The following is a 22,979-nucleotide window of genomic DNA, read 5'->3' as shown; positions in this document are numbered from 1 at the left end:
AAGTGCTTGGAAAAATATATGCCAGATATTTGTGCATATATGAGTAAGGCTGAAAGTAACAGCTGAAAGCAAATCAATGGAGGAAGACACTACTTCATCACATGTGCTTCAATAAACTAGAAAATAACATGACCTCAGACTTTATAACAGTCATACATACAAATATATTTATTTTGAATAACGTGATTCAAAATCCATGTAGTCACCAATTTAATGTGGCCAGAAAATGAGAATCAGTACAAGAAACTCCATGATACTATTCATTTCTTAAGATTTAAAGTCATGCTGCCTATTTAAAACTAGTTTTTGACATTGTGTAACTAAAGAGCAGAAGGAGTACCGTATGATTTAGGCAAGAATTCAGAATAAGCATAATAAGGATGACAAATACTCAATATTTTATATTTACAGCAAGCTATTTGCAGTTAGATTTATGCAAAGGAAGAAAAATCAACTCTCTAAATATGTGTTCAGTGGATTTTAATAAGTGCATCTGAAAAAGTAGTATTCCACATTTTTAAAGAAGAAAACATTTTTCAAAAGCAGATCTATTAATATGTCTATTTTACAAGGGATATACCCGAGATACACATTCATGTTTTTTATAGGACAATAAATTCCACAGGCCAGGGACCTTATTTTCCCACATCCAAACCACATCATTAAATTGCTAGTAGCTAAGGTGGCTGTGGTTTTGTGACAGAAGTGGATGGACACAGCAGCTCACAGCAACACTGCCTTGAAAAAATCATTTTCAAATTCTGTAAGAGTCGGAATCTAGATTCTGGCTTTGCTTATCACGTTTTCATATCCCAATAGTTTGAAATTGTAATTCTATTAGAAACTTATGTTAGCTGCTTGTAGTTAAGAATCAAGATTATTAACAAAGAGAATCAAACATGAAAAACTACAGTGCTCCATCTACATTAACTTGTGTGAAGGCACAGTTTAACTTGTATCAATGGAGGCCTACTGATGAGTTGTGAGAACTGATGTTCCCTGTGAGAAGTATCACCACTGTTTCCATAGTGCCTGCATCCCTACAGTGTTTTTGGGAGAAAGCTCAGCAAACATCCACAAACAAAACATACATCTCTTCAACCTAACATCAGGGCTCAAAACTACAGATAGCTTCCCAGCTCAGACATTTGTGGCATATTAGTAAAACAGAAAGAGCAGGAAGAAATTAAAATTTTACCTATAATGGAGAAGTAAACTATATAAGTCCCTGAAACAATTCTCACATGGAGTAAGGAAAAAACAATAGAACAGAATTTACACAAACCACCTCCTTTTGTTTCCTTAAGCCAAGAGAATAAATATATGCAAATAAAAGTTCTATTTGTTCTAGAAAAAAGACCTTTGATCCACAGCTGAGTGCCAAATTCACATTTATCAGAGCAGCATGAATCAAAGCAGGTTGTTTTGTCTTGCTTCCATTCAATTTTGGTTAAGGCTTTGTTTTCCCTTAGTTGTCATGGAAACATGCAGAGCATATTAAAGCAGATAAAGCATTTGCTGACAAAAAAGAAAAAAAAAAAGAAAGTTGTTTCTATTCAAGGTGTCCTAATAAATGTTTTTGGAGGTATTTAAGAAAGTGTGGCACTCATACAGTTTGTTACTATTTAGAAGTGTCCTACTTAGAATCAAATGCCCAGCTACAGTTTAGTGAAATATTTATTACTCTTCACACAAATCATCATTTTAGCATGTCCCAGCATTTGCAATGAAATGTAGTTTTTGGAGAAAAAAGTAAGAAGAGTAACAAAAAAGAAACTCAGGGAGAAAGGGAAAAAGACAAAGTGACAGAAATAAAGATTGAAAAAAGAATGAAGCACAAACTCATTGATTCTGCTTATAAATTTTATCACTTTTATACTTCCTTGCCTTTACAACATTTCAGAAAAGGTGAAATAGCCTATTGACATTTCTACTATGAAAAAACTCCCAAATTCCTTTTCTCACGGCAAGTTCTTACTCTGACTTGTGAAAGATTGAAGGGTCATAAAACATATGGCTGTCTAATGCTGTCAAGACAGGTGAAGGCTGGGACATTCAAAGTACTCCTGTTAAAACAGTCATGGAACAAAAATGCCATCCATTCTGCTGCACTAGATTTTTCCTGAGAGCTGTCACAAGCTGGATTAATCCACATCCATCTAACGTATAATGTCTCTTTCCACAGCATCCTTGCAAAGCTCTTAAGTGTGTGCAATTTATCCATCTGCTAGGGGTAACCTCAGCATAACTTTCTCACCTCCTTTTTAAACTTCCACTGTGGACATCCCTTTCACTTTTCGTCCATGTCCAGTGGAGTCACTGAACACTGCGAAGGCCGTGAAGGAGCGATACTTGCAGAGCTGGGTAAGATGAAAGCTGGACACTGAGCAATGGGTGGGGAGCATGAGAAACATAAGTACCAGCACGCTCATCAGAACAGCTATACATCCTGTGCCAAGTGCTTTGTCACTCCTGCCCCTGGAAGGCAGATTCTACTACAGCAGTCTCTATGGAAAAATCCCAGTAAGCTTTAAGCCACCCCATGATCAGCAATTTTAGGTCTGCTTCAGTGTTGTCCTCTGGGTGAGACACTTCTGAGATCACCTGTAACCTCCCTGTGGTATCATAAGCAGGAGATTGTTAATTACAAGAGATATCCCAGCTGATACTGGCCCTGAAGAAACTCCTCAAAAACATCACAGCCTGGAGAAGATGCAGCCTGATCAAAGGCAAATGTGGCATGAGGATGTCATGATGTGGGCTACACTGTTCAGGATTGTGAGGGACTCATTTGCTTTCAAACATTAACCATCATCATGAATTCATCACCCATGAATCTGGGGTTACCCTGGATGACAAGATGGAAGAAAGACTTCCTTTTGGTTCTTACTTTTGGCATATCAGATGTGACACTCATGAAGTGGACATTATTAATAGAGAGGAGAGCCATAAGAGCACTGCCCAAGAATATCCAATAGCACTGTGCAGGCAGAGGAAAACAAGACAAACCTTGTTCAGGTCCCTTGAGAGCAATACAGTCAGCAAGGCCATGCCCTCTTCGCTGCAGTGTTCTGTTTAAAGCCTCTGAATTTGAAGTTGGCCTTGATGCTTGCCATTTTCAAAGAAACATTAGGCAAATGAACCACGTAACTTTACATATAACACTGCATCTGCAGAGTTAGGAGGCCTTCATCAATAAGTAACACATTACTAACTGGTGCTCCAAGAGTACTTGCACGCTTAGATAAGAAAGTCATCTCAGCTGAGAATGTCAGATTCCAGAATTAAGAACATCTATACACCAAGTACCCATGCAAAATTAAGAAACCCTAAAAATCAACTTTCTAAAATGTGGAAAAAATAAACTATGTTCTCTTTAAGTTTTTGCAAACATTTATATTGACCACAGTATAATATTTGTATGGATAAAAACAGAACTAATGTACAACACTTTTTAAAAATGTACATCTTAACAATAAGATACAGCCTGTTGCTAGCAGTATAAGAATCCTCTTATACCATGGAATATGCTCATGGAAAGATGAGTGGCAATTTATTAAAACAACAGTTCTAATATTAAATCATACATAACAAGACTTAAATCTCACAATACCTACTAGGTTGGGATGAAATCCCATGTTTTCTTACTATGTGTTTTAGAATTATAAAGCTTTTGAAATTGAAACATGGAAGCTATGTCTCAAAGTTAATTATTAACTTTCAATTTGTTTATAAAATAAGAAAATCAATGTAAGTTTTTGAAGACTCTAGCTACCTAGCTACAAAGTTCTCATCAGAAGTGTACTATCCTGCAAAGGAAGGATTTGGTAATGATGGAAGTATTAAAAAATCAGAATTACAGGATGCAAATAGTTGGCATTTAAATCACTTTGAAATTAATATAGGAGATTGCTTAAATTCTGAGTTGCATACCCTGACATAGGTACTTCAATTATATAACCATCACACGTTTTTCCACAGGCTGTGCTCTCAACTAACACAATTCAAAACAATTCAGAGCACTAGGATAATGCAGTTGGCAACACTCACAACTTACTGCTAGTGAGATTTTGTCATTGCTAATCTGAAGTTCGCCGTATGCTTATAACACTGGTTTTAAGATTCACATAAGATTTCTGAGGGTATTTTGGTTTCAAGAAGAATAGAGGCAGCATAAACACTGTTTTTAACTGTTTGCTAACTTAAAAGTGGGTATTGGAACGTGGCCTCATGATCTGCCTAACTGGAATTTGAAGTCTGCCCATGACAGACAGCAGTAGTCCTTAAAAGAAGTAAAGAGTTAAAATTGCTACTCTCCTATGCCCAGGCTGTCCTCTGAGTTAATATGCAGTGTGTTAGCAGTGCAGACACCTGAATTCCTTTTTTTTTTTTTCCTAGATGGAGGCCACTGAATAGACAACACCATGTTCTAGCTCTTAGACTTCATAAAAGGCTAAAATTACATTCAAATTTTATTACTCTTAATATTGCCTGTCTCATGTTCACATCACCAAGTAATTACTAGCAATATTTTTTGCAGTGAATGCCAGGTGTAATTAGAATCCCACAAACAAAAACACATACTGCAGACAATGTTTCACTGAGAAATATAAGCATTTTATCTGCATACAATTTCATGGGTCTCTGTCTGTAATGAAGAAAAACAAACTAGGGAAAAAGCAAAAGTATAGTGAAACATCTGCTTTATTTGCATACTCTCCTAATTTTCATAGAGTTTTGAACAGAACAAAAAATATTTCTCTGCAAATAATTCAATACCCTATTGAAGTGGAGATGAAAACAAGTTACATTCCATATTTTGTAGACAATTCTCAGTTTGTAAACTGTGAACTGATAAAAACTTCTTTCAAAAAGAAACCTTCAAAAAATGCAAAGTACAAACTAAAAAATAGCCTAGAAAAAAATCATTAACAATTTGCTTCAGACTGCCTTACAAATAATACAAATACTTGTTCAGAAGCTGAAATTCAGATTATGCTCAATGTCAAGATGAATCACACGACAAATCTCAGATCCCTAATAGCATAAACTGTGTGTGTTGCAAATAACACCTTATTTAGCCACATTTCTCAAAAAAAACTTCCAGAAATTTCTTCCAGCAAACTCATTTTTCCCTTGCAAGCTTGAATGTATTTAGTGTTCTAACTTCTCTCTGTGCTGACTTGCGAATATAGAAACGAAATGCAAAATTAATATAATTTCTCTTTCCCATATGTAATTGACATACGTGAAGTGGTCATTAGACAGCATTCTTTATAACTCTAAATGGGGAAAAGATTTAAATTCATATTAGAATACAAATGCATTAAAACATGAAAGCACATATGTATTAGCTGATTCTATTTAATATAATTGGCAAATTAAAAAAAAGCATGACAATATCTACCTTGACATACTGTTACTCCTCTGCTAAGAAAAATATTTCTTTCACATTTAAAACTCAGTATCAAATAGTATTTGTGTATATTAACTAAAAGTAAAAACATGGCTGCTCTGGTCTGAGAGATGGCCAAGGACAATTTCAGAGATCCTGCTATTTTCTTATCAAATAGCTAGTTGATCACTTCAACTTTCCATGAAGTTTTTATTAATGCAAAAATTAAGCGTAACTAAAGAAGAAACAAAAAATACACTGTTATAGGAACAGAACTCTGAACATGATTAATTGATTAAAATCACTGCAGGTCATTTACTTTGGATTCACCAGTGTTGAAACAATCTTTGCAATCTTTATTACCTAAGAACTCTCCAAAACACAGTACTTTGTTTTTTAAGTATTTAATTTTGAACTATTTGAATAATAAAAATGCTAGTGAAAATGCTGCAGTGGAATCCTTCCAATGATGTTTAACCTTATCTAGGATATCCTTCAGGCAGCTGCAATGATTACTGTAGCTCTGATAGTTGCGTAATTAATAGCAAATGGCAAATGATGAGATGCTACCTAGCCAGCTCTTGTTGTAAATCCCAAATGATAAATTACTGTAACAAATTTATCCTAAAAATATAATTAAAAAGTATTTCTCTGCAGGGGGAAAAGCAAATGAAAAGCAAGGAAACTGCTTGCAGAAAACTTAAAATGTGCAATCTACTCATACCAAATACTATACTGAATTTTTTAAAAGCCATTTTTCCTGTAATCTACACAAGCCAGAATACAAATATGCTTTTAATTTCTAAGATCATTCAAATCACTTTTCTAACTCACTCTGACAGATTTCTGAGCCAGATGGATGTGGATCAAGAATGTAGAAACATATGGCAGAGACGGTAACCAGTACCCTCCTAGATGGATAAAATGACTTGTTTCAAAAATCCGGGATTATAAATAGTCACTCTTTCATATTTTTGTATTTTTAAAAGGTTGAGTTTTGCAGGACTGTTATTTACTTCATTTTTCTTCAGTGAAGTACTGTCATAACAGAGTTGAACTGATAACCACCCAGGATAATTTCAGTGCTTAGCTACAATATTTTGGGCAGAATAACACAGCAAAATCATTCTAAATCACCACATACTCCACCACTCTCAAATAGTGAACAGGTTTTATTTCACTCATTGTTTAATTGTTACAAAGTGTTGAGTGTTGCCAACTAGAACCAGAAACAAAGGGCTTTGTGTTGCTTTAATTTACATGTGGCAAATGACGCAGAGATGCACTTTTCCTTTTTTTCTTTTTTTTTTTTCCCAGAAATCATGGCTTTAGAATAACTTTTGACAATTACTTTGTCATGTACACCTCACTCCTCTATTTGAGCTCAGCCCAGCAAGCTAACTCAACAGATCAGTACCTAATTCATCTTCACTACTGAATGGGAAACGCCTGTGTACTCTCCTGCTAATTCCTTCTCCAGTGTCATTCTCCACCTGTCCATCCAAGTACCTTTTCAGAGCTAGCTTTGGGAAAATGAACCCTTCTCACTTGAGTGAGAACCAGAATGCTCTAGAAGAAACCTGTATCTTTATTTTGTTATTTCATTTCCTCTTGATGTATCTCTCTCTTATTAGGCTCTTACTAACAAATGTCTAACCACCACATCGATTAGCAACAAGCAGATAAACCAAGAAGATGCACAAAAATTCCAAGCAGCATAACTAAGCTAGGTAATTCTATGGAGTTTCAGAAGTACTTAAGTATCTGAATATCCATGTTTTCATCTTGAATTGCCACAGCAATAAAGCAGTTAATGTCTTAAGTGTCAGAGAGCTACGCATGCTTTCTGGTCTATACTTGACTCACTGTCATTGGACAGAGTAGAATCATAAAATCATTGCAGTCAGAAGAGAACCTTAGGATCAAGCCCAACCATCTACCTGGCACTGCAGATCAATCGCTAAATCATGTCATCAACTACCCTGTCCACGTGTCTCTTAAAGATCTCCAGAGATGGAGACTCCATCACCTCCTTGGGCTGTCCATTCCAATGCTTGACCACCTTTTCCAAGTAGAAATTCTTCCTGACATCCAATCTAAAAAAGCCCTGGCACAAACTGAGGTCACTTCTGCCCCTTGCCTAACGGAAGCTCCTGCTTTCTCCTCTCCTGTTTGCCCTCAACAAGATGACTATTTGCAGATGGGTATGTATATAGCATATCCAAGCCAACTTTAATTTAGAGAGTTTAAGCACAAGCAGCTGTGAAACACAGGACAAGCACTTTAGGCAGTTGCCTGCACAGGCATTCAAGGAGATGAATGAGCTTTTGAAGAACAGGTGACATCCCATGCTGCTGTAGTTAAACTAAAATTGATAGAGCAATCACACTTCCTAAACACAGCGCAGATAAAGTCAGTACATCAATATCTGCAACTGGACCCTGAAGTATCCAAATGATCCTTCGGAAAAACTGATAGAGAAAGAAAGATCTAGCACACTTGCACTTGATCCCATTTCCCATACATGGAACATTCCACTTCTCTCTGAAGTGCTGATGTGGTCAGGTGGTGCTTAGCTACCCCTCTTCACCACTGATGTGCATATGACATGGCACAATTATTCTCTTGTACCACTCTCTGTTCGTAGGAAGCTTTCTGCACTGGCAGCTCCAATAGAGCAGATACCAATGAAGTTGAAGGAAAGTGAGAAATAAAATGAGGTGTGAATACATGGAGAGCTAGACTTTACCCTCCCTACACTCTAACACTGCAGGGATGGGTTGATTTCATCACTTTTGTTGTATGCTTGTAAACAGTAATATGTAAATATAAGATTACTTCTATGGCTTTGCTGTAACTACAGATTTGTTCCTTTGATGTTTCCTTTTTGATTTAACTGGCGAGTTGAAAAAAGCTGTTCCCTCAGGGATGGCATTTTGAGGAATGGAACATAACTGAGCCAAATATGTTCTAGTGTTTGATGTTAATTTACATACTTCTGGGCATTAGTATTATGTTTATGAGGAAATCACCTTAAACCAGGCACGTCCAACCTGCCCTGCAGCTGCTTCCTGCCTCACACTACTGTGGTGGGGGCTCTATCCTGCCAAGAGGCCCAGCCTGACCCTGCGTCCATTCCCATCACTTAGTGACAACCACACACTGTTGTGCTATTAATGCCATCTGGGTCAAAACTGGGAGACAGAGAGGGTGCGGTGCAGTGCCAACTCAAGTTATGGCAAATAATTTTATGCATTTTTGATAAACACAGTCCCATGAAGAGTAAAAAATATGCAGCTGTGTTTTCCATTTTGATAAAGGAATTTGAAAATAGGTTTCAAGACAGCTTAAAATCCCATTATTTTTTTTCTATATTTATGATTCAATTTCAGTTAAGATCAATACATTACCAATCAATTTTTGATGTATAGACTTGCAATCAGATACTGAACTCAAAGAAAAATCTGATCACCAATTACTAGACTTTTTAAAACCTCTCTTACCAAAGAAAGAAGTCCCTTACTTTATAATCATGTCTCATTTATGTCATCACTTTTGGGCTGTACAGTATGTACATTTTTGAACAACTGTTTTCAAGGATAAAAGTATAGGAAGCGTAAAGTTTAATCAAAAATCTGACAAGACCTTGAGAATTACAACCTTTCCACTGAATCAGACTGATGCATTAATTTCACAAAATGAGGTCAAATACCCCATTAGTTTTGGGGTTTTGTTGCTATGTTTAAAAATATATATTTTTAATTTTATTTTTTTATTATATACATTGAAGATATTACACCTTATATCCATGGCCCAAGACAGTTCCTCTTCACTCAGCACAGCCCAGGCAAGCCAAAAGATTGGATGCACGTGCCTCAAACAGCTACAGCCATAGGGCTTTAAAAATAACATTGCGATATTATTAAGTTCTGGCATGTTCCTTTTTTTCTTATTATACGACAATGACTAGGCTTAACATTTTAAAGTTTTCATTTCAGTGTACAAACAAGGTACATAATAGTGAACATATCCATTTTCTTTTCATTATTATGATACAAAAGGCAAGTATTCAAGAGTATAGAATTACAATTTGCTAGAAGTTAACTACAGGTTACCTAGATTTTTTTCTAATTGACTGGATTCTACAAAGTACAATGTTGTATATGTGCTGCAAACGTTCTTTCCGAAATCAGTGTTAAATCTGAGTTTGAACATTCATACAAGTAGCTCATAAGCTGAGGAAACAGGGTAGTTTATTCACATGATTACTTCTACATTAAGCAGGATTTGCATGTATGCAGAAAGTATGTCATCCCACAGAAAAGATTTATTGTATTGAAAGCCTTGAGGAAAGGAGGCCAGATGTTTTTAAACATAATTTAGGAAACAATACTCATTATCTGGACATTCAGTATGATAAAAAGATATGTGAATTCAGACCTCTTTCCTGCCAATTTAGTATCACATGTATAATGCCGTTCATGCTTTAGGCAAAGTGATAGGCCATAATACTGCCAGTCTTTGATTTTTTTGGCAAAAGAAAAAGAATAAAAAAAAATATTAGAACAAAGAATCCCAGATAACCTTGTTATTGATGGAAAATAATGATTTGTCAAGATCAATACCAGGTCTGTGCTAGGCAGAAATTAAAAAAAAAAGTCAAACCTCTAGGAATTATTAAAAAAGGAAAACAAACAAAAACCCACATCATTAAGTGATAGCAAAAAATATTATGCTTGTAATCCCCTTGAAAACTGTATGAAACTAAAAAAGAATATAAAAGAACTGCAAAAAAAAAAATCAAGCAAAGGAAAGTAATGCTTTTCATAAGAACAAGTGGGTAGCATAAAACTGTTCCACTTGATGAAAAAAATTAAAAACCTACAAAATCATAAAATGCATGGAAATGGTACAAAGCTGACTAGACTATTCACAGCCTCTGTCTACATATGTGAAGAAAATGATCAACTGAGAGACACAGGCCCAAAACAAACCAAAGGATGTGATTTAATGTACAGTGCTGAACAATGCAACTCCCAGTCAGAAGACCATGTGGATGCAGAAAGTATTGTCGTTTAGAAGGAAGAAAATGCAAGGAGAAATATTAAAAATTACTAAAGAGAGAACCATATCAATACTAAACGCACGAATACATAAGTTGGATCGAGCTCAGGAAATCCTGTGAACCAAGGTCTAGTCAGAGAGCAGAATTCCTTGAGAAAGTCTCATTCTGGCTCATTTTTTGTTCCTCTTTAAGGCACCAGTACATGCCCCTTTTAGGTCAGGAAATCATGCTACACACATCCCTGCACTGAACCAGTATGACCATTTTCACATTCTAAACTTTTTCAACAGTCAACGATCAAATTTGACTAAGTTTATCTTGAAAAAGATAATCCCTACAGGATGGAATTAAAAACTAAACAAGGAGATAGAAAAGGATCTAAGAAAGTAGATCTGTGTCTAGTATAGAAAATACTAGCATCTAGTACAATCAAACTTCAGCTTTGTTGTCTGGTCATTTATAGAGCAAGAAGAAAGTCATCTATTCCGTGTCCTTAAACATTCCTTACACCACGGAGAGTGACTCAAGAACTGAGAAGTTTCCAGTGACATCTTTAACTAGGTAGACAGAGAAGTCTGCCTTTTATCGATGGGTATAGATAAAACAGAACAATGAGATGAGATACAGCATGGCACCTGCCAGTGATGCAATGTTCAGAACATTCACATGGGAATAGGAGAACATTACCAGGCACTGAGTTGCTGATCTCACTTGTGTTGTCGTAGGGTGTGAATAATGCAGTAGCTAGGCAGACAAGCTAAAAAGTTGCTGCAACTGAAATACTGCTGCACTGAGAGACATGAATATTAGCAGCAGCGCAGCACTGCCTGGCTGCTGGATGTATGCTGGTTTGCTTTCAACACTCAGGAGGCAGGAAAACAAGTGGTATGGAGGAATTCTGAATTTTTCACATTCCAGATGTATTTCCAGACTACTAGACTGTTTACAGACTTACTTATCTGCCTCTAATGTGAAAAATTTTGACAGGTCTTGGGTTATTTCAGTACAGATCTGGGCTTCCTATTGAAGCTTTGGGGACTGGTTCCTGTCTGAAAGTTTTGCCATTTTGACAGGTTAGTGTGCTACACCTACACCTATTTTTACGGACTGTAACACTGTCAAACAGGAGCTCTCTTCTGTTTCTGAGATGTAAGAATACACAAAGAAAAAGAAGAAAATCTGCAAACACATGCATGGACACTGCTATCCTAAAGGTAACTTTTTCTTTCCCTGACTGCAGGCATACAATGCTATTCCATTATACTCAAGGAGTTGCTACACTGGGAGTTACAAAAGGTATTCTTGCCAAAAATGAAACTGAAATATGGATATCTAAAGATATTTTTTAAATTCAACTAAACGAGTAGTTGTCACAAGAATATCTCAATAGAAAATTCTAACAGATAATGGTATCTGCTATCTTAACAAGATAGCTTCTCACATTTACTAGCACCACAGGATTGCTTTTTATACTATGGCTCATTTTGGAGGTTCTTTGCTCTAGGTCCTTTTGAAGTCTGTGTTGCTGTCAGAAGCCAAGATCTCTAACAGCTGCTGCCAGCTCTGTGCAGTTTGTTTAAAACAAAGAGGATGTTGCTTAGCAACATCACATCACACGCTTGGTACCCTACAGTATCTCGCATTCCTAACTACTCTGCACATCCTCACAACTTAAAGGGACACTGACAAGAATGTACACAAGAAGTGTACTTAATTCTCTGTTCCCCAAAATTAGACATGAGGTGACAGAAGGAAAAAAATTGAACTTACTGTCAAAAACACAATTACTTGAACTTTATTTTTAGCAATGTTTAATTTTTATCCCAAATCAGTAATATCTCCTTTAACTGCAACAAGACTGATGTTTAACTTAACAACAATATAGTAAAAAGCAAACCTTCTTAAAGAGTTTTAATTAAGAAAATATATTAAAGTATGTAGGTTGCTTCAAAAGTAATACCTCCCATTTATTTCCAGGGAAATTGCAACAGATACACAAGAGCTCAAGAACAACACTTGATAGAACAAAATCTCGGCTAAAAATCATTATTTTTTAAACACTCACCACCACCAGCTATGCATTTGCCAGCTATAAACAAGAGCCTGCATGCTGTGTGTGTGTAAAAATCTGCAAAAGTGGAGGTAACCCATTGTCACTACCCACTGCTGAAATGCACCACTGACCCCTGTACTCACTCTTACCGTTTGGTCTTATAAGTGTTCAGCAAATAATGCTGAATGTCATTGTGTGCCATCTTTTTCTGCATGACAAAATTCAGTCACACCTTTGCTCCATACGCACTTCCATGTCAGACATGATTTTGTCAGACTGCCCGTTTGCTGCCATAAAATTGTAGAATAACAAAGGTTGTAGAAGACCTCTAAGATCATCCAGTCAACTGTTCACCTATCACCAATATTTCCCTCTAAACGATGTCCCTCAGTACAACATCTAAATGTTCCTTGAACCACCCCAGAGTGGTGACTCCACCACCTCCTCAGGCAGCCCATTCTAGCACCTGAGCACTCTCTCAGAGTAGAATTATTTCTTAATGTTCAATCTGAATCTCCCCTCATACATTGCCTCTATAACTATTCTTAGTTGCACAGGAGAAGAGGACAACTCCCACCTCACCACAGCCTTCCTTCAGGCAAGGATAGAGAGCAATAAGGACTCCCCTGACCTCCTCTTCTCCAGACAATCCCAGCTCCCACAGACACTTCTTATAAGGCCTGTGCTCCAGACCCCTCTCCAGCTTCATTGCCCTTCTCTGGACACACTCCAGGGCCTCAATGTCTTTCTCACAGTGAGGAGCACAAAACATAATATAGACCCTGAGAAACAGCCTTACCAGGTCTGAGTACAGAGGCACAACCACCTCCCTGCTCCTGCTGGCAACACCGTTTCTGACACAAGCCAGGATGCCATTGGCCTTCTTCGCTGCCTGAGCACACTGCTTCGTCATGTTCAGCCCAACATTGACCAAATACCCCCAAGTTTATTCCTTCCACAGTCTTCAATCCACTCTGCTCCAAGCCTGTAGCTCTGCCTGGGGTCATTGCAGCCAAAGTGCAGGACCCAGCACCCGATCTTGTTGAACTTCATCCTGTTGGCCTCAGCCCAGCTATCCAGCCTGTCCAGATCCCTCTGTAGAGCCTTCCTGCCCTCAAGCAGATTGAAGTTCCTCCCAACCTGATGCAATCTGCAAATTACTGAGAGTCTCCACCACTTCTCTGGGAAGCCTGGACCAAGGCCTCACCACTCTGAACAAAAAACTACCTCCTAGAATCTAATCTAAATCTCCCTTCTTTTAGATTAAAACCGTTCTCTCTGGTCCTTTCACTACCAGACCATATAAAAAGTTGGTTTGCCATCCTTTCTATAAGCTCCCTTTAAGCAGTGAAAGGCTCCACTGATGTTTCCTTGAAGTCTTCTCTTTGCCAAGCTAAACAAGCCCGTTCCTTCAACTTTTCTTCATGTAACGGTGCTCCAGTCCTCTGATAATCTGTGGACCTCCTCTGGACCCACTCCAACAGCTCCACACCTTCCCTGTATTGGGAGCCCAAGGGCTGGATGCAGTATAGCAGATGGGGCTTCGCAAGGGCAAAGTAGAGGGGGGGGACAATCACCTCCTTTCTCCCTGCTGGCCAGCACTCTTTTGATGATACTGTCAGCCTTCTGGGCTGCAAGTGCATGCTGCTGGCTCGTATCCATCTTCTTGTTCACCAGAACTTCCAAATCCTTCTCTGTAGGTTGCTATATTAATCCTAAAGCATCATGCACCTAGCAACTCATAAGCACCCAGATCAGGGTGTTCAAGTTCTAGACATGTCACAGTGGTATTGCCTTCTCTTGTGCTTAGTAAACTTGTTTCCATCCCCACAGATTTTTCAGAATTTCTTAGAGTGATGTAAGGCCTACTAAAGTCAGCCAGCAAGTGGGATCAGCATGCTTATGAATTTATAAATCATGCCACTTCACAATGTCTCACTGAAATTTCTATAGAAAAAACCCCACAATCGTCTTTACTATCAAGTCTTTTATGCTTTATTAAGTTTCTTCATTTCATACAGTGCCATGTCTCTGGCTATTCTCACCACTGTTATCTGATTTACAATTCCTCTTCTTCATTTCTCAATTTATAAATTGATCTTTTCTCCTCTTTATCTTATACTCTCCTGTACTTCAGCCGTGCACAAGTTTAATGCAAGTTTCATTTCTAGCTCTGTTCCTATTGAACTCAAAACTGAATGTGTACTAGTTGCAATTGTGTAAAAGCTGAAGCTGGTACTGCTCTGGAAATGCCTCTAAAATAAACAATATTAGTTTTTTTGGAGACTCTTCACAGCTATTCAGTCTATTCCTAAGTCACAACATGCATTATAATCCATATCCCTTTCAATTTGAACACATTACCCAAGATATTTAAGGACTTTCTTCAAAACAGTAACTCAGCTGAAACTTACAGCTTCCTGCAATCAGCTTCCTTTACAATTAAGAAGAAGTACTTTCAAAAATTCCTGTTATTTCAAGTAAACTTCTAAGTGAATGTCCTTGAGGGAAATGCAGAACAGAAACATGAAAGGGAAAGGTACTAGGAAAATCAGAAAGAGTAAGGAGGAAGACAGACATTATAAGAGGCGAGGAAAACTACTCTGCTCTAAAGATAGTTGAAGCAGAATATGATAGATGAAAAACTACAACTGAAAGATAATGAAAGACATAAAACATTATTACCACCGCCACAGCTAGCTTCTTTTGTGCTTTCTTGCTTTTGAATTTATTTACTGCAACAGTAGAAGAGAAGGTAAGAATATACAGAATAACCTTCAAAGATGATAAAAATACTTCCAGGTATGTTAAAGCACTTTTTCATTAATTATTTTCCATCCACTATGACATGTTCAAAGCTCAGGAATTAAAATAGACATAAGCAATGTAAAATTAAGCAAATGCACATGGAAATTGATTGCAGCCCTCCAACACCTGGAGGGTCACCAGTATAACTGCTACTGCACAGCATTCAAAGTTAGAGACCTCCCTAATAAATAAATAGATAATGTTTGTAGTACATACAAATGCAAATACAGTTATGCATTTGTGAAGGTATTAGTATTGTACTTGTTTACGTGTATATTATGAAATGCCATTTTAGGAAATATTTTGCTTCAGAAGTTCATAACCTTTTTATATAATTTATGACCAACCAAAGCAAAAGGTAAAGCTACATAAGAACATTGTAAGTTAGCTAAGGTTTGGACTTCAAACATTTCTCTCTTGGCATGCATAAGAAATACCTGACTTTCACTTCTATTGCTTTTTCACAAGCTATAGCCTGAGTATCTGAGCTAGATTTCTACATTTTTGTAACGTTTAAAATTACACAAGTAATCACTTTTCTTCTAGTATATCAGGTTCCTTAAATTGCGACTATCAAAATAATATTTCTCCACATTGCATACTTATTTTGAAAAGTTTTAATGTTAGCCAACATGAAGCCACAGCAAAAGAAAGCAAGGAGATCACTGTCACTTTGTTCTTCAAAGCCCCATTCACTTGTTCAAATGGTTTAACAGCAATGGTTTGTGTTTGTCTGTTTTTTTGTTTCTTTGTTGTTGATGATGTTTCCAATAATCATTAGTGCGAGAAATGAAAAAGATATATCCTAGAAAGTTAGGAACCAGGCAGGATTGCTGAGAAAAAATGCTGAGAAAGTGGACTGAAGCACTACTTGGCTTTCTACATTTTCTGATATGAGAAAAGGTCTGGGAAGTGAGAATTGATACCTCTTAGAAGGAGTAGTCATTGTTCAGTGGAGCCTCTCCCATAAACAGTCACTGAGTTCCTCGCCCTTACTAGAAAATCAGCAAGCACAGATCAGCTCTCAGATCTACATTTTGTATCCATCTCCCTTCTCTTCACCCCTTCTTGCTGTCAGTACTAGACCTCGTGCTTAGGACAACAATGCTCTAATTTGTATTTTACTGCAGTCTTTGTATGTACAAGTACAAGATCAGTACTGCCTCTACAGATATCAGTATGAGGAAAACAAGGATTTAATCTGTCATCACATAATGTACACAAAAAATTTTGTAGAAATACAGATTCAAATAGGATTCTGTTCAGTTTGATTTGCCCACATCTTGTATTTCCCCAATGCAAGCAGTAACAATAAGTTTTATTACATGTAACTTGAAACATTCGAGTTAAATACACCATAGTACTTCTGGTGGAAGAACTTATCAAAAATCCCAGGAAAGTCTTTATAATTTTTGAAAGCAAGCCAATCCTTAAGGCTTTCTCAGCATTTTGGTTCATTCCATAATGATTACATCACGAGAGTGCTCATGTCTAAGGTAAGAATTTTCTGCATGATGACCAAAACAAAAACAAAGAGAAAAAACTTACAAAGAAAACAAGGAGAAAGGATTATAAATATGCATTTGTTCTGCCACATTTCTACCACATTTGATCAAATTTCTTCTCCCCCTTAGTTCTTTTTTCATGAGGGAGTGATTAGCCCTCAGAAAGTTGAAAGTTTACTAAAAAAATTATCACTTTTTTTTCCCCAATCCTTATTAGATTCTCCAAAGGAAACTCAAGCATTTAAATGTTACAATGTCACTATTTGATAGCTGTTGTGAAAAGGGTCGTCATACCTCTTTTCTTCTCACATCACTGAATTAGTACTGTTTCCAGAAACAGCTGTTACATCAACATCACATGTAAGAGGGCTCTGATAAAAGTTCAGAACCCTTATCTGTATTAATGAGCAGAGGCTTGTTTTTAATTTGTCATTTGAGCTACCTGCTAAAAGAACAATTAAAAGAGATTCCTTTTTTCAACTACATCAATTACATGTGCAGTTACACTTCATTGCTGTTCACAGGACATTTCTCTTGTACCTGAAGACTTGCAACCTATTTAATGACTGCAGGAATTTGGGTCTAAATATGTATTTAAAGCAATCTTGGTTTAACAAGCAATTAAATTTACAGAAATGCAGCAAAATAAAGACAGTAATAAATACATGCAAATGAAGATGCATGTTACAAGTTAAAACATGTAACAAATGAGTTCATGCCAGCATAGGCTTGTGTAAGGCAAGTCCTCCCTGACCAACCTAATCTCCTTCTATGACTGAATGAGCTGCCTGGAGCATGTGTATAATTAATGAATATACAGGTGTTATAATTAAGAAACATACACAAGAGTTTGGCCAAGTTATTACATCAAAAAGAATAGAAATAAGGCTTACCCTTATCCTGGGCTCACTGGAAAACTCCAAAGAAGGAATCTCCAGAAAAAGGTCCTTCCCTACTGGCAGTCAGCTCTTAAATAGGTCTAGCAGAGGTGCAGCCAGGCTCCACCTCTTCCTGCAGCACAGGAGAATTGCCTTCACCTGTGTTCCCAGGGCTGACTCATTGCTCGCCTCAGGTGATCAATCAGAGGTTCAGGCTGTGATTCCCATACAGTATGAGAGAAAGGTTGTTGACATAGTCTACCTAGACTTCAGCAAAACCTTTGACGCTGTCTCCCACAGTATTCTCCTGGAGAAACTGGCAGCTCGTGGTTTGGACAGATAACGTCCATGTTGGACATTACTAAATACTTCTTCTCTGAATGAGTGGTCAGGCACTGGAACGGGCTGATCAGGGAGGTGATGGAGTCACCGACCCTGAAGGTGTTCAAAAAATGTTTACATGTTGTACTGAGGGACATTCGTTAGGGGGAAATACTGGTGATATGTGGATGGTTGGACTGTATGATCTTAGAGGTCTTTTACAACCTCAGTGATTGTATGATTCTATGAATATAATTCACAACAAGATCAACTTATTTTTAGAAAAGCAAGTTAGCTTCAAAAAGTAATACTCTTGAAATAAATTTTGAACAAAATACTATACACAAAAGAGTAAAACACCAATCACTTTAAAATACTGTAAATACAAGAAGACATAGTTGATTCTACTACATATTTTCAGAGTCTAAAGGTGGGAATATCATCTGGAAGATAATGGCAAAAATCTGCTTTATGTTTATGACTTACTCAGCCTTGTGGCTGACCTGACAGAGGAGGTGGAGAGGCTGAGGAGCATGAAGGAATATAAGTGGGAAATTGATTGGTGGTGCCAGTCCTTATTGGCCCTAAAATCTAGGCAGCCAGCTGAGGCTCCACATAGAGCACGTCACTCCCTGCTGCCTTTCAAACAGGTGACAGAGGGGAACCAGCAGGCAGACAATGTTCCTGTTACACTGAACACCCTGTCCTCTCCTCCTCCTACAGTCAAGAATTAGAGGGCGTGGAGCAATGGCAAAAGGTCCCTGCTCAGCGATGCAGAAGCGTCTGACAAGAGATTCCCCTGCCAACCCAACTGCCCCTGCAGAACAGGTACAGTGCTCTGCAGGGACAACTGGGCAGTGATGGTGATGATGGTTCTCCCCAGTTAGTGGTGTTACCAAAGACTTGCCAGACCACACTTAGCATTAAAACCTCCTCAGCAAAGAAAAAACAACAGATCATTGTCATTGGTGACTCTCTGCTGAAGGGAGCAGAAGGATCAATATATAGACCAGACCCTCTACACAGGGAGGTCTGTTGCCTCCCAGGGGACTGGGTTAAAGACATAAAGAAGAAACTTCCTTCCCTAGTTCGGCCCTCAGATGACTATCCCCTATTATTGTTTCAGGTAGGCAGCAATGATATAGGAAGAATTTCCCTAAGGACTCTGAAGAAGGACTTCAGAGCCCTCGGGCAACAGATCAAGGGTTCAGGAGCACAGGTTCTGTTCTCCTCTATCCCTCCTGTTATAGGGAATGATGAGGGACAAAATGCTCTAAATATAAATAAATGTAAGTAAATAAATATTCTGAAGTAGGTAAAATTTCATAGGTGGAATTTTTATTCAGACCATTCAACTGCGTAGAAATTACTCATATACTTAAGGTGATACCTTTTAGGCCACTTTAAGAGAAACACAAATAATTTCTTGAAAAGCAGATGAGTATTTTTCCTGTTGCTCTGAAACATGAAACAACAGGTCGTTTAAACCTGAACTGCCCAGAAGAAAATAAGATATAAACAGATTTTAGGTAGAGATATCAAATGACTACTAATTTAGTGACAAGTATACACGATACGTTAAAACAAGGAGCAAAGTTTGCTTGAATCATCATAAATATCTCTTCATCATCGAACATAAGCATTTCTGTGTGTCAAGGAGAACTTCAGTTTTGGCAGCCCTTTTGTCTGTCTTGAACCCCTTGCCAGCTCCACGTGGGGCTGATGGTCTTCAGAGTGCCAGGAAAACTTCCATGAAAGAGGGATGTAGTGGCAAAGACCCTGAGAGTTTTAATGCGCTTCATTGCATTGCCTCCATTTTCAAGTTTTCATTCCTCTTTTGCCTGAGGAATGAAGATTTGGTAAATTAGGGATGAGTTAGTCTATGAGGGACTAAACACGTTGGGCCAATGGATTAATTCCTGGCTCCAAGCCTGGTGTGCCTGGCAGGGGTTTGGATTTTTTGACCTCTGCTTGATTTACATGAGACCAGACCTGCTGGCAACCAATAGGAGTAGCTTATCCCACCGCTGGAAAGGGGTCTTACGATGGGAGTTGGGAAGGTTCATTGATAGAGCTTTAAACCAGGTAGGAAGGGGTGGGAGTGTAACTGGGGTCAGTAGAACAGAGACTATATGTAACATGCCAGTGCTTATGGGAAGGGGATGTGCTAGTAAGATCCCACAGTTTTGTGTCTTGGTGAAGGAGGAGCACGACTCAGCCTTTTGTAGGAAGAACACAAGGGTTGGTGTGAGGTTGGTGGCTACGGAAACACCTGAGTATGGTCATGAGGGTATTAGTGCTACTGCCTTTCAACAGGTGGTCCAGCTCAGGTGCTTTTACACTAATGCATGTAGCATGGGTAACAAACAGGAGGAGCTGGAAGCCATTGTGTGGTCGGAAAGCTATGATATAGTTGCAATCATGGAAACGTGGTAGAATGACTCACACAGCTGGAGTGTTGTGATGGATGGCTACTGACTTTTAAGAGAGATAGACAAGGCAGGAAAGGAGGTGGTGTAGCCCTCTATGCTAAGAAAGAATGTGAATGTATGGAAATTAATGATGGTAATATAGGGTTGAGAGCTTATGAGTCAGCATAAATATGAAGGCCAGTAAGACTGACATTATCATGGGAGTCTGCTACAGGCCACCCAACCAGGATGAAGAGGTGGACAGGACACTTTATAGACAGTTGGGTGAAGTCTCAAGGTCTCTCCCCCTTGTTCTTGTGGGAGACTTCAACTTCCGAGACATCATCTGGATTTATAATACAGCAGATAGGGAATAGTCCTGGAAGTTCCTAGAGAGTTTGGGAGATAACTTCCTGACTTAGCTGGTGAAGGAGCCAACAAGGGGAAGCAAAATCCTGGATCTGCTGTTTGTTAACAGAGAAGGTCTTGTGGGAAATGTAAAGGTTGGAGGCCGTCTGGGGCATGTTATGCTAGATTTCTTTATCCTTGTTGAACCACGGAGGGGACTCAGCAGAACTGCCAGCTTGAACTTGTAGAGGGCAGACTTTAGCCTTTTTAGGACCATGGTTGAGAGGTTCCTTTAGAAGGTAGTTTTTTTTGGGGTGGGAGCCCAGGAAGGCTGGGAATACTTGAAGGAAGTTTATTTTAAAGATGCAGGAGCCAACCATCCCCAAGTCATGGAATATGAACTGACGGGCAAGAAGTCCGGATTGGCTGAACAGAGACCTTTGGATGGAACTCAAGAAGAAAAGGAAAGTTTATGGTTTCTGGAAGTGTGGGCAAGCAGCTTATGATGATTACAAGTACACAGTGAAACTGTACAGGGAGAAAATTAGAAAAGTCAAAGCCCAGCTAGAACTGAACTTGGCCACTAAGGTAAAAGATAACAATAAATATTTCTATAAATACATCAACAGTAAGAGGAGGGCTAGGGAGAATCTCCATCCCTCGTTGGATGCCAAGGGCAACATGGTGACCAAGGATCAGGACAAGGCTGGGGTACATAATGCTCTCTTTGCCTCAGTCTTTAGTAGTAAGACTTGTTACTCTCTGGGAACACAAGCTGGCAAATGTGATGCCCATCTTCAAAAAGGGCTGGAGAGATGATCCTGGTAGCTACAGATCTATCAGTGTCACCTCGGTGCCCAGGAAGGTTATGGAGAGCATAATCTCAGGAGCCATCATGGATCAATTAAAGACCAACCAAAGGATCAGGCCCTGTCAGCACGTGTTTACAAATGGTAGATCCCGTCTGACAGACCTGATTTCATTCTATGACAAGGTGACCCGCTTAGTGGATGAAGATAAGGCTGTCGATGTGGTCTACATGGACTTCAGTAAAGCCTTTGACACTGTTCCCCACAGCATCCTTGTGGAGAAGTTGGCTGCCCACAGTTTGGATGAACACACGCTCTACTGTTGAAACACTGTCTGGATGGCCGGGCCCAAAGAGCTGTGATCAATGAAATTAAATCCAGTTGGCTGCTGGTCATGAGTGGTGTCCCCCAGGGCTTGGTTCTGGGGCTGCTTCTATTCAACATCTTCATTAATGAACTTAATGAGGGGATTGAGTGCACCCTCAGTAAGTTTGCAAACAACTCCTAGTTGGCAATGTTGAGCTGCCTGAGGGGAGAAAGGCACTACAGAGGGACCTGGATAGACTGGATCGATGGGCCAGGGTAAACTGTATGAGTTTCAACAGGAACCAGTATCAGGCCCTGCATTCTGGTAACAACCACCACAGGCAACCCTACAGGCTTGGGGAGGAGTGGCTGGAAAGCTGCCTGATGGAAAGGGACCTTGGTGTACTGATGGACAGTGGGCTGAATATGAACCAGCAGTGTGCCCAGGTGGCCAAGAAGGCCAATGGCATCCTGGCTTGGATCAGGAATGGAGTGGTGAGCAGGACCAGGGAAGTCATCCTGCCCAGTCCTTGGCACTGGTGAAGCCTCATCTCACCTTGCTTCATCCCTGGAAGCATTCAAGGCAAGACTGGATGTGGTTCTGGGCAGCCTCATCTAGTGGTTGGCAACCCTCCATATAACTTTGGGGTTGAAACTAGATGATCATTATTATCATCCTTTTCACCCTCAGTCATTCTATGATTCTGTTCTGAGTACTGTGTTCAGTTTTGGGTACCTCCATACAGAAAGGATATTGGGGTGCTGGAGCAGGTCCAAAGAAGGGCAACAAGGCTGGTGAAGGGCTTGGAGAATATGGCCTATGAAGAGAGACTGAAGGAACTGGGGCTGCTCAGTCTGGAAAAGGAGGCTGAGGGGAGACCTTATTGCTCTCTTCAAATACCCAAAAGGGAATTACAGCATGAGCCAGATTGGTCTCTTCTTATTGGTGACAAGACGAAGGGAAATGGCCTCAAGTTGTGCCAGGGTAAGTTTAGGTTGGATATTAGGAAACACTTATTTACAGAAAGGGCTGTTAAGCACTGAGATGGGCTCCCAGGGGAGGTGGCTGAGTCACCATCC

General features: G+C 38.9%; 1 protein-coding gene across 3 annotated transcripts in view; it reads left to right on the top strand.

Moving 5' to 3' along the window:
• Window positions 1–22,979, top strand: part of LOC146544392 (uncharacterized) — a 79,639-nt gene that overhangs the window by 51,003 nt on the left and 5,657 nt on the right. Inside the window, exons 3-4 of one of the 3 annotated variants that reach the window (XR_014882801.1) lie at window positions 11,701–11,756; window positions 12,438–12,602. The exons of 1 other annotated variant lie outside the window; for it this stretch is intronic. Coding sequence is in view for 1 of the 2 variants with exons in the window: in XM_085221993.1 (XP_085078119.1) it covers window positions 11,701–11,756 (56 nt within the window). In the remaining variant the exon portion in view is untranslated. The remainder of the gene's footprint in view (window positions 1–11,700; window positions 11,757–12,437; window positions 12,603–22,979) is intronic. One more of the 3 variants, XM_085221993.1, reaches the window with a different exon arrangement.

Source organism: Meleagris gallopavo, chromosome 4 (assembly GCF_905368555.1).
Source record: "Meleagris gallopavo chromosome 4, MGAL_WU_HG_1.1, whole genome shotgun sequence".
NCBI classification, from domain to species: Eukaryota; Metazoa; Chordata; class Aves; order Galliformes; family Phasianidae; genus Meleagris; species Meleagris gallopavo.
The sequence above is the reverse complement of the archived record's forward strand: the minus strand, read 5'-3'. Positions and strand labels throughout refer to the sequence as shown.